Source organism: Numenius arquata, chromosome 3 (assembly GCF_964106895.1).
Source record: "Numenius arquata chromosome 3, bNumArq3.hap1.1, whole genome shotgun sequence".
Lineage (NCBI taxonomy): Eukaryota > Metazoa > Chordata > Aves > Charadriiformes > Scolopacidae > Numenius > Numenius arquata.
In genome coordinates this window covers 30,267,818-30,279,913 of record NC_133578.1, presented here as the reverse complement: position 1 = coordinate 30,279,913, position 12,096 = coordinate 30,267,818, and the positions used below count along the sequence as shown (strand labels likewise).

General features: G+C 37.3%; 1 protein-coding gene across 1 annotated transcript in view; it reads left to right on the top strand.

Annotated features, from left to right (window-relative positions):
* The window catches only part of BMPR2 (bone morphogenetic protein receptor type 2), a 56,401-nt gene that overhangs the window by 1,189 nt on the left and 43,116 nt on the right, over window positions 1-12,096 (top strand). The window contains exon 3 of the mRNA XM_074145805.1: window positions 1,009-1,188. Coding sequence (XP_074001906.1) covers window positions 1,009-1,188 — 180 coding nt within the window. The remainder of the gene's footprint in view (window positions 1-1,008; window positions 1,189-12,096) is intronic.

The window sequence follows — 12,096 nt, the reverse complement described above, 5'->3', positions numbered from 1 at the left end:
CAGTATAAGTACTGATGTAATCATAAATTTAAAAATATGTCTCATTAAGTAAAAATGTATATTTGTATTGATTGGATGTTTCTTTACAAAGGAAATTGCAGCCATAGCACAAAACTGTCACATATCAGTAAATGTAAGTCGCTGCTGTTCTGTGGGGAGAGTGATGATAGGGAGGGGTGAAGGGTCTTGCAGTGGCTGGAGATGTGTTGTGATTACCATTCTCAGGGACTCTGCTCTTGGTTACTTGGGTACCAGTTAATGTAGTATAAGGTGGAATGAAAATGTTTGTATTTACAAACATCCTGCGCAGTTGTATTCAATGTTCTGGTTTCATGTTTGATCTGGTAATCTACTGAAAGAAGCAGCAGTCTGCTCACCTGTGTCCCCATGCTGCCTCTTTCCCTTCCAGACGTTTGTGCATAACCTGGCATGGACCATATTGGGAAGGAACAGTTGCGGCAGGGAGAAGGGGCCTGCATTAACCAAGAAATAAGTTGTGATACTGTAGAAGAGTCCAGTGATGTTGATAATGAGGAAGGACAGAATTTTTAGAAGTTATGCAAGGAGCGTCAAGCTATAGATGCAGTCGTGTGGCCTAGCTCGAAGGAGGGGACTAGGTCACAATTTCATCTGTACTGTGGGCCTGAGAGTGGTGATGCTGTCTGTGGTGTCAGAGAAATGGGGAATGGCATACTTCTGCTTAGAAGGCTCAAGAATTCAGGTTTCATCATGTTGTGGCTGGCAGCTGGGTACCTCTGATGTTGGCCTTTATCACTGCCCGTATTTCTTCTCCTTGGCTGTGGTAAATTCTGAAAGAAATTCTTCAGTTTTTGGTTTAAAAGGTGGTAGTGATTCAGACAGGCAAATTATGATAACTGTTTTCAACCCACTCTGTAAGATTTAATTAGGTGTTGTATGCATTTCTATAGGTGTGTTTAATTGTCCATGCAGTAGAATTAATTTTCTGTCTCTTTTAAAAAGAATTCTTTAATTTGCCTCTTTTTACAGGTTGCTGGTCTCATATAGGAGACCCACAAGAGTGTCACTTTGAGGAGTGTATAGTTACAACCACCCCTTCCTTGATTCAGAATGGAACATATCGCTTCTGCTGCTGTAGTACAGACTTGTGTAATGTCAACTTCACAGAAAATTTTCCACCTCCTGATCCTACTGATACAACACCTTACAGTAAGTCGGACACTTCCACCTCTGTCATTTCAAGGTTTAAATAGTTTAGAGAAAGATCCTTCTTTCATGGTACTGTAAAATGTAAAACCTGTGACCTTTCTATTTATATGCAACAGAAATGGCAAACAGAAGAGAGCTTTTCCATATGAAGTTTGTCACGTTTATGTGTTCCACAGTGCTCTGCAAAGAACGAGTTAAATGCTTACAAGAGAATTGTTTGTATAGGCAACTGCTGAATGCGATTACATTTTCCAAAATGGTCTCTGATCTTGGGTGCTTTGGTATTTGAATGCCCAACTTGGGAAGCCTGTGGGGATATTCAGAAGGATTCAGACTTCTGTTAAAAACAGGCCAGTAAAATCATTAACATCATGATACCTTTGAAAAGTCTGGCCTGTGTATTCAGTCATGGTTCTCAGATAGCTTTGAGCCGTAGAACCGGTCTTATATCAGGCTGTTGAGATTCTCTCCAACAGTCATACAGTGCTTTGAAATCTGGCTTCTTTCTTTTGCATATCTCTGGTAGAGATTAACTTTGGCATAACTTTCAAAGAGTGCTAGTTTGAGCAATGTAGTTTTCTTTCAGATTAGATTATCTGTTATTTATTACAAAATCAACATAGCATATGGATCCATATCAAGGGATCAGACCCCTTAGTCTCCTATTACAGAAGTAATAGTAGAAGTGGGCATGCTGTTATGCTGTGTTCCAAGAATTAAGAACCTGCGAAGAAGCTGAGTTCATGGCCTAATCTAAACATTTGGATAGCCTTTTCTGAATAAGAATTGTGAAAGAGAAATTGAATAGAGGCACATATGTAAATGGTGGTACAACTGTTTCTGTATGTCGAGAGTCCTTTATCAATGTAAAGCATTTTGTGAAGTGAAGATGCGTTTAATTGGATAGTATGTACAGCTATAGAATGCAAAAAGAATAGTTTGTATTTAGCAATGATATTATTTGAATTAACTTAAATTCTAAAATGGTGAAGATACCGATGCTTTCTAAAGTAGCTGTAGGGTGGAGTCTTTGTAAGGAATTTTGGTCAAAATGGGAGCTTGTCATGCTAAAAAAAAAGGCAACCTTTTGCTGGGAAAGTGCATATGGTATTAATGGGTATATATGGATAAAGAGACTTGATAAGACATGGTGCCTTTTGGCTGATAATACTATTTGTAGAACCCGTAAACAATCACCATTTGGAATCAGTGTCTGAGCTCAGCACTGTGCAATGCAGAACAGACTCTACTTGACTCTGGTAAGAGTCATCTGATTGGGGTCCCCAAATGTGACTGGAGTAGTACTGTGCGAGGGATTTAGACAGGAGGGAAAAAAGGTGTAAAGATAATTCCTTGTCCCTTTCTGTGTCCTCAAAAATAGGAAGACAAGGTTCCTACAAAATGACTTTTGCTTGTGCTTCTCCATGGATAAAAATTACAAGCTGAATTAATTCAGTTATTGGGTGATAAGATCTTCGAATAATTTTTAAGCGAGATTTTTAATACTAAAAGATCTAGCTTGACTTGCAAAGTCGGGGCGGGGGGGGATAAATTGGTAACATAGTCCTTAATTCACCCGGCTGTAATTGAGTGCTGCAGCATACATTTCTGACTCAAACTGTTTCGTGTTACTGTGTCACCTTCCATTTTCATAATATGCAGATTTGGCTTTAGGCGTAAGCGTAACCAAAGTAGATTGCTGCCTTGCACAGTTGTCTGTCTGTTTTGACTAGGTTAACAGATGGAGATTGGCCATTCCAACAGCAAGAATGGCCTCATTTACCATTCTGGTGTTTTGTTTGTAAAGCTCTACTGCTGCTGCATCCAACAGTGATGGGGCTGCTCCTGGCAGTGTAAATCCCCTACACCCGCAGCACTGTGGAGGTAGGGGATGTTCTAGTAAGCTGGAAGAGTGAAAACAGGGGGAGGCTGTGGCACACAGACCCCTGCAACGTCACTGACCCCCATTCCAGGCACTGGAGTCTCCACGGTCCCTTTCCCAGCCCTCTTGACTCTTTCTAGAACCCATTTTGATGCTGTAAGATTTAGTTTTGCCACCTTAACATTGAGGACAGAATTCTCGCTTTGGTGAAGTTCAATTTTTATGGAGCTGTCCGGAAGCTTTGGATTACCTACTAGATACCTTACTTGGGCACTCTTCCAGGCTTTCTATTAAAGTTGTCAGAATGCTTTAAGGACATTAGTAAGCTTAGCTGCGTAGACTGTTACAATGTATATTACCATGCCTTTTAGATTATTAAATGGAACAGGTCACGGGTGGGAAATCTGCAGAAGGTTCTTTCAATATAGCCCACTAACTGTAAGAGCACTACTTCGTCTATATTTTTGATAAAGCATTAAAAATGTTGTACATCAAATAGTTCTTGAATGACAGAAAGTAAGGTATGTGGCCTCTTAGAGCTCTATGATCCCATAAATTTCAAAGTAGGTGTGACTAGTATATGGTTAATTATGTGAAACCTGATGGATTCAGCCAACAGTTAACTAAGTATTTGTAAATTTTTTTCTGCTGATTTCCAGTAAAATCACCCAGAATAAAAAGTTCTTGTAATAACAAGTGGCAATTCAGCTATAGTTTAAAAACGTAACAGAACATGAAAACACTGTTGATGAACCCAGTCAATTTAAAACTTCATTATTAAGAAAAATTGTAGTTGTGTTTTTTAAAGTATTTCCTTGCAGCTATATGAAGGATCTGTGGAAAGAGTAGAATATTGTTGGGCTGTTGAGCTAAATCCATCCTGAAAAATAATGGAGGAATAAAAAATTCCTTTGTACAATCTTTTGGTTACAATTTTTTGTAGGACAATTAACAGTGGTGTATTTAAAGATGTAGCTTGACTATAAATTATTCAAGACTACAAGTAAGTTAATTAAGATCCTAATACATCTTAGATATAGCATTGTTGTCGTAAAATACAGCAATTCTCTTAAAGATTACACTTAATTTTTATGTTATTGTTGTCTTTTAGAATGTCAAAACATGTTCCTCTCACAACCATATCTGTGCAGAGTGGAATACATTTTTGGTTTTTGTAGTTCATATTTGGTCAGGACAAAAATATAAGAAACCTATCCTATATTGTAACAAAACTTTTATAAGAATGTAAAATAAGATTAAGGACAAACAGGTTCTTGAAGCCTTAAATTTAATCCTTACTGCTTCTTAATGTGCAGCTGGTAATTTAACAATCATACATCTGAATAGTCATAATATTCTTCTCTTCTATCTTAAAAATAATTGAGGCAGATTTGAGTAGTTGCTGGTTGCTAGTCCCTCCAGCTAGAATTTTGCAAATGCTGTAGGATGCGGTATAGTCTAGAGCCCACAGTCTGGAGGTATTAAAAATGCAAAGATTCAGATAGCTGTTTCCTGATGCCAGGAGAAGTAGAGGCTGGAGAAGGGTGTTTATTTCAGATCTGAAGATCTGTCTATGGAGTTTGGAGCTATTGAAATGCTGAAGTTCAAAAGGAATCTCTCATCTTCAACCTAAGCTTGCACTTTCAGGGAAAATTATACTTTTTTAATGCTTTGCCAAATCACTTGTGAATACAGTCATTATTCTTCCATCTTCTACTTTCACAAACAGTTGATAAAAAAAGGGCCAGCTATGGCTGCCTGGGTAAATGTTTTGAGATGTATGTTTACTCTATCAGCTTTGTCAAATATTTATTTTGAGATTTGTTAAATATCTGCCTCTTTTGTCTGGGAAATGCTTCCTAAATTCTGAGACTGTTTTGAAGACAAATTCATTAATTCTACAATCATTCATAATGACCATTTAAATAGAATTTAAGTAGCTAAAGAGGTAAATGATCTCACTCATTGGTCATAGATATATTGCTGTAATGAAACATTCACGTTAAAATAACATCAAGATGAAAGCAACAAAGCCATTTTTAATTATTTTTTCCCCTCAAGGCTGCATTCCTGGCACTGCAAATAAATTAATTTTACAGCAACTGAGTGTTAAGAATATATTTTTGTATGACAGGTGATGTGTTTGCATGATATATGGAAAAAGTCCCTGGCAGCAGCAGTTGAGCATTACATATTATTGTTGAAATGATGTAGGTTTTTCTCCTCAGAGCAACAAATAGTGTCTGCAATTTTTAGAGGATTTAGAAATATAGAAGAGCACTGAGATTTGGATACAAAGAAACTACCTCAAACAGTGAAAGAAGTTGGTATTTTTTTATTAAACCACTGATAGTTGGGTTTATTTTTCCAGTGTATCATCGTGGCGTTTCTTTGCCAGCCTGCTTGCTATATATACTTATATAAAAGTCTGTCTTTAAGTGCTCACAGAATTCTGTGGAAACTTTGACGAAAGTTACCTTTAAAAAAAAAAAAAAGTAATGATTAATGCATGTGGCTGGGTCAGACTAGTAGTAATAGACAGTTTTCATTTAACTGTTGCTTTTGAGAGGCAGCATTTAGACTTATGTTGCCGTGGGCACATGGCCTAATCTAACTCCCACTGGAGTTCAATTAGATCATGTCAGGCTAATTTTGGAAAGTTGTAACTCTGCTCACTCTTGGTTGTTATTTTGAACTGCTTTTTTCCGGAGAGCAGCATCCGATATTAATTTATCATTGAAATGCATTTTCTTCAACTGGGTTCTTCCTGAAGTACTTGATCAGCTGAGTTCGTAGCCCGTGTTTGAGCTGGTCTTTCATTTCTGATCTGCCTCATCTAAAAAAGCGCTCTGTAAATAAGCATCTTCCCTTACTTGCACTATATTGTTTTCTCGGGCGATTTGGCTGCACAGCAAAGGGGAAATTATGAACCTTTGCGAAGTGGCAAATCTTCTATCTTGAAAGATGGAGGCAGGACTGATTCACACAAGGATTTAAACTTGCACCCTTGAAATGATAGGGAGTCAGTCAGGCACGTCTTCCCTTCAGTGAAGAGACAAGGCATTATATGTTGTTAATGTACCTTCACTATAGTATAAGGCAGGGGAGAAAATACAAAGACAGTTAACTAAGGGCCTTAATATCTCTGAAAGAAAAAAAAAAGTTTCCTTTGAGACAGCTAAATATTTGCTGCAAGAGGATGGAACTGTGCCTCCCTGGAAGTTATTTTAGGGCACTGTAGAAGATGAAGATGCTGAACTGCTGAAGGAAAGAGAGATAAAAGTGCATGGAGATTTCTAAATATGTATCTCTGTTAAAAGAGATTATATGTGGAACAGCTAATAGAGGGGGAAAAATGAAAAGGGGGGGGGAGGTTGGAATAATTCTTTAAGATACTGACCCAATGATGGAATATTCTGGATTTTTGGCCAGCTATTGACAAATGTTTATTTTCTCAAACCTTCAGTTGTCTTTCTGTCTGAAATGTAATGCATGTTTAAAAGAAATTCTTGTAGTATTTATTTTTTGTTGTTTACTTGGGTACAGGAAATGAATTAACTGCAGAGGGGGTTGTGACACAGGGTGCACATTGCTACAAAAACTTAGTGATAACATTTTGAAAATGTGTGCTAATTAAGGCAATTTCTTATGTTGCAACTGAGGGAAAGGTGACAGTGTTGTAGATGAACGTATGGGATAAAAAGTAGAAGTGGAAGTTGTTACAGGGAGCAAACAAAGTATTAAAGTAATTAGTATAGAAAGTTATACAGAAATTCAAGTGAAAGCTTTAGTTTCTGTAGAAGGTTTCTTCCTTAGTTTCTTCCACCTTCAGTGGAAGGTTTCACAAGTCACCCAAGATAACTGGTCATGCTTGTTGAGTAACTTCAGTTCAGTGATTCTCATTAGAAATGGGTATATCAAAACCAGAATCTCTTAAAGATTGTTGGTAGCAGCATTTAATGTTTTAACTTCTAAGGCATCATAGTCTCCTGAGATTAAACTTGCATCTTTACTGAATTTAAAAGTAAAGCTTTGATGTGCAATTGGAGTCTGAATAAGAAATGTTAGCTGTGAAGGCAAAGCCTACTTAGACAGGAAACTGTACATGTAAATTTTTTCTCTTACAGAAACATTTAATCAGGAAGATGAAATTGGAGTGTTTTACTTGCACCGAGATTGAAATGTTTTGGAAATGTTTTGGAAATGTTTTAAAATTTCTGTTATGCACCAAACCCACAAAATGCAAAAAACTGTGTTAAATGGAATAAGGACAAACACATTTATTTGAAAAAGGAGAAACATTTCAAATATTATTTTTACCAAGAAAACCCCTTGGGTTTTTTATGACTACGTTCCCTATTGCTTTGTCAAACCGCTGTTTGGAGCGCACTTGGTAGGATAGCTGTATAAGCTGTAGAGCTGTGCCAGCAGGAATTAATACTGTGTTATGACCTAGTGGTCTAAGAACAAGGACCTTCGCAAAGTTCTTTTAAAAATCTGTTGGAATCTAAAAAGAGCTTTTTGGATGCAAGGTGGGATTTTATCTTTATCTTGGCATTGCGGTGCTGTGTTTGTGAAGTGCTAGAGCTATAATTGCACTCTGTTTTAGAGGGCTAGGAATATTTTACTTTAGAGTCCTTAAAGGTCTCAATTCTTCATGTAGATGTGAACATAACATCTAGCTTATTCGTTTGATATAATTGTCTGATCTGCATCTTTGTAATCTTTAAAGTGTCCTGCATATTTTTAGCACTACAGCAAGTATTTTATTTGAGTTTAAGGTCTAGATTGAAGAAAGGAAACATCAATTTTCTGAAATATCAGTGACTTTTGCCACCTTCAGTAATAGTAAAAACATACATTTTAAGCCAACTAGTATCTATAAATAGGTGATTCACAGTTCTTGTATCATGCAGTTCTTGAGGTGCTAATTTGCATCTCTGCTGGAAATTAGTTGCTTATAGTTAGTATGTTTATGCACTTCTAAGAGTTTAAAGATCTGCAAATATCTTTGGGTAATACAAATATAGTAAATATTTTTTTTTCCATCTACTGTGAATGCTGAGTATTGTCTGATTTTCATATTGTTGTATATCTGTTGTGACAATGCACATCGGGGCTTTATTGTGAATGCGTTACAGACACAAGGCGTAAGTAGGTAAGGCTTGTAAGAATGGGTTAGTGGAAAATTGGACTGTAAATAAAAAAGGTAGTAGATAAAGAACTGTTTTGCCTCCTCTCAGGGCAAAATTGAGAACAGATAAGGATGCTATACTTTTTATGTCTTTATTCAGGTGCTGCAATATGCAATGTAATACACGTATACAATTTATACAATATCAACATATTCTAAACAAATCCTACACTGCTATTTAACAAACCAGATAATTCGAGAAATAGGGAGGAGCCATCTGAAAGGCAGACTGGCATATCAGTACGCTTTTTGAGCGTACTCTGGATCGACAGGCTTTCTGATGTAGTAGTAATAGGCTTGCAATAACTATTCCTCCTGCTGTAAAAACACAAGAGTGAGTTAAGACTACACCACCACGGAAGCATTTTTGTCCTTTGAAGACTTAACTGAAAAGTAAAATTACTGTAAGGAAAATGGGTTCTGTTTTACCTCAAACCAGGACATGCGGTTAGGTAACTGTTTTCAACAAAGTATGCTGACTGAATTAGCCAAGATGCTGTACATGGTAGTTATTGCCAAGCAAAATTAAAACAGCGTTTGTTTTGTGAATGTTCTACTTGTCTCTGTCCCTGTGCTTTTTCAAACAACATTTATTTTCACATTGGCTTTGCTGATACCCCCCTCGCCCTGTCTTGTCATGCTAAAGGCTTCATGCAGTGAGCAGGAGTGGCAGAAATGGCTGTGCTCAGGCTGCTCCACTGCTGCAGCGCCTGACAGAGGACATTGGCTTCAAAGTGCTACAGCTCTATCTCCCTGGGCAGGCTGGAGCTGCCAGGCTTGCTGAGAACGCTGCTTCCCTTTCTCCTGTGATGTTACCCTAGTAGCGTTCCTCGTACTTGATTTTTAGCATGACTCTACTCTGGTTTTCTTTAACAATGTTGAAGTGAACGGAGCTAAGATTAAAAGGAACAAGAACTCTGCGAAGTTCAGCTATAAAGCATTGCTTGCTGCTCTCACCTACTACTAATAAATTCCCACACCCACCTCATCACCAGTTCTGTCTGTACCCAGTACAGTGATGGTGGGAAGGGTCTTTGTCTGCAGATTACTGACATAGTAAGTGGCAGACTTGAGACTGGAACTGTTAAGCGCAAAACAGAAGATTGCCTATAAATATTGTGTCTGTTATTGGCTGTTCAGTACTGTTAAGCTCATCTGTGCAGAATAGTGTTTAGATCATGGAAAACCTTTCATGTATTTTTCATGCTCCTTAGACATGTTCGATAAGCCTCACTTGGTTCTGTCCTACGAGCTAAGCTTGCTGATCCAATATCATGGTTTTGTCCAATACGTTTTACCTCCTTGATTTTGGAACTGATACAATTTAGAAAGAAAGCTTTAGGTTCTTGGCATTGACATACACTTAGACTAGCCCCTTGTTAGCCTCGCTGCTTTGCAGCCTTGCCTGAGTTGCATCCGTAGCTCAGCACAACGGAACTCAGCCTCCTCAGAGGAGACTGAAAGTCCAGACAGACGATTAAATGATGTTGGCTCTTCAGAGTTGATCATTACTCACTGTTCCTTTTTGAGACTTTTTCAGTAAATATTTTTTCTTTATCTGGAAAATACTGTGATCCTGAAAATCCAATACATTACTTAACATTGATTTCTGGCTCCTTTATAATATAGCATACAGTGCGTCTTCAGAGAGGATACTATCTGCAGGTAAAACATTAATAATATTTCAATCTGGCACAATCCTAGGAGCTGTAGGGTAAATAAAGTGTTTGCGTTTTCACAATGTCATAAGCTCTTTACTTCCCACTGTGTCAGACAAAATCTCTGCATGTGGATGGATACCGGGGATCAGGTTTTTAAATGTTTCCCTTACAGAGAAAGGCTTATGTCCTTTTTATTAGTAAAGTGAATGGCAAATTCGGGTAAGTGACTTCAGGTGTTTGAATTGTGAACCTGTGACTAGTTCTGTAATTCTAAATGTGAAGTTTCGTAACTCGACATCTAGCTCCTGATATGTGTCATCCTGGCTGTAGATGTCTCCGTTATTTCTGAAGAACTGAGCCGTTGGGGCTGTTTTGAAGTCGCAGAGGTCTGAGGTGATCTTTTGGCTTTCTTGCTCACAGAAACCATGTGCTTGAAAAACAAAGAGTTCATAGAGCATCCAGGGGAACCAACAGGAAGGAGGCTTGAAGTTTTTAGCTTGAAGTTTTTGTGGTGATATTTTTCCCAGTCACACTGCAGTTTTGTTCTCTTTCCATGATAGGTTTGAGAATGTTCCTTCTTTATGTATTGAAATAGCTGTTGTTGATGTATACCTTTCGTTATTATTATTTTCACTGTTTTGTATTTAATAAATCAAATGAACAGTGCTGTGTTGCTATGGTCACTAATACCTAAGCATTGGAGTTGGGAGACTTGAGTGTTGTGTCTATTTTTGTGTGTGACAGAGACTTTCCCTTGTTGCAGCTCTCATTTGGACTGAATTTGTGACAGGAAATCTGACTTTTATTGTCAGCTGTTAGAAATCTGCAGAATATTTTTTTTAGCTTCTGTGCTTTCAATATCAGAATAGGTACAGATCTTCCTAAATACGGAACGTCATAGATGTAGACAGTCCATACATTTCTTTTTCAGAAGTCTGCTTTGATTATCAGTGTTCTATTTTGGGATACTGAGATAGTTATTCTGTAACACATTTGATAATTTGAAAGAAATCAATATATTCATTAATCTTAAAATCTAACTTATGTAAGTTTTACCTTATTTCACTTTTGTATAGTATACTTCCATACAAAATTGGATCATGGAATAACATTTGCTATACAGTTCTGCATAAAGGGGAGAAGTTAGAAATTCAATGTCTAAGGGCAAGGAAAGATGCTGAAAGAGGGAAGTGTGAAGACTTTGTATTGCCTTAGCTTTTTTTCTTATGCCATAGCTTTTTTTTTCTTGTTTTAGAGTAGGAGGAGAGATTTGACATTTTCTGAGAGGTCTGACGAAGGATTTCTTTTTCAAAGATCTGATACCAAGTTGTATTGAGACTGGATAGGTCTTTGTGCTCCTGTTCTTTTGAATTTCTTTGGAGGTTTGTGAGGTGGATTCAGTGTGTCAGCACTAGTTTTATGCATTTATTTTAAACACTGCATATATGTTTCTACGTTGCACAAATTATTACATATATGTTTCTTGGCATTAGGCCAATTATTTCCTAAAAGTTTCTGACATATCTGTGGATGACATTAGACAGCTTTTGATTTTGGCCTGGATTTTTGCATTCCTTTAGACAGGCAGCATGAGGCTCATTTAGAAACTACTTGCAGGATGGTAAATATTTTCTTAGACTAGCAAAAAATTCCTTCTTCCAGACATTCATGTTGACTTCAAAGCTGTATATACTTTGAGCAAGAGTAAGGTATCCTTGCATCCTTATATATAAAAGCACACCTCACTTTTTTAACACTTAGACAGGAACTGAGTGTTGGAGCTATGGCAGTGATAGTGATTCATTTTTTTTCTTGTGCCAAATAAATATGTTTCCATTTATCTTTATCTTTGAGTGATGGTTCAGAGCCCTGTCTATCAATCTGTTCACAAGCTGGATGCACGTATCAAGGAATACATGGCTGATACATGTTCTAGACAGCTGGACCATCTATATGGAGCCACTAAGTTAATTGTTGCTTGGTTGTAGTTCTGTTTCTCCCATTAAAGCATTAACTCACTCTAAAAGTAGTGATGTGGGATGCAGAAATAAAACTTTAAATCCCAATGAATTAGTACAAATGTTATAAAAGACAAGTATAGTTTTTATATATATGTGTCTTTGACATGGGAGGTTTTACTGTTTAAAAAAAAAATAAAAACAAAACAACAC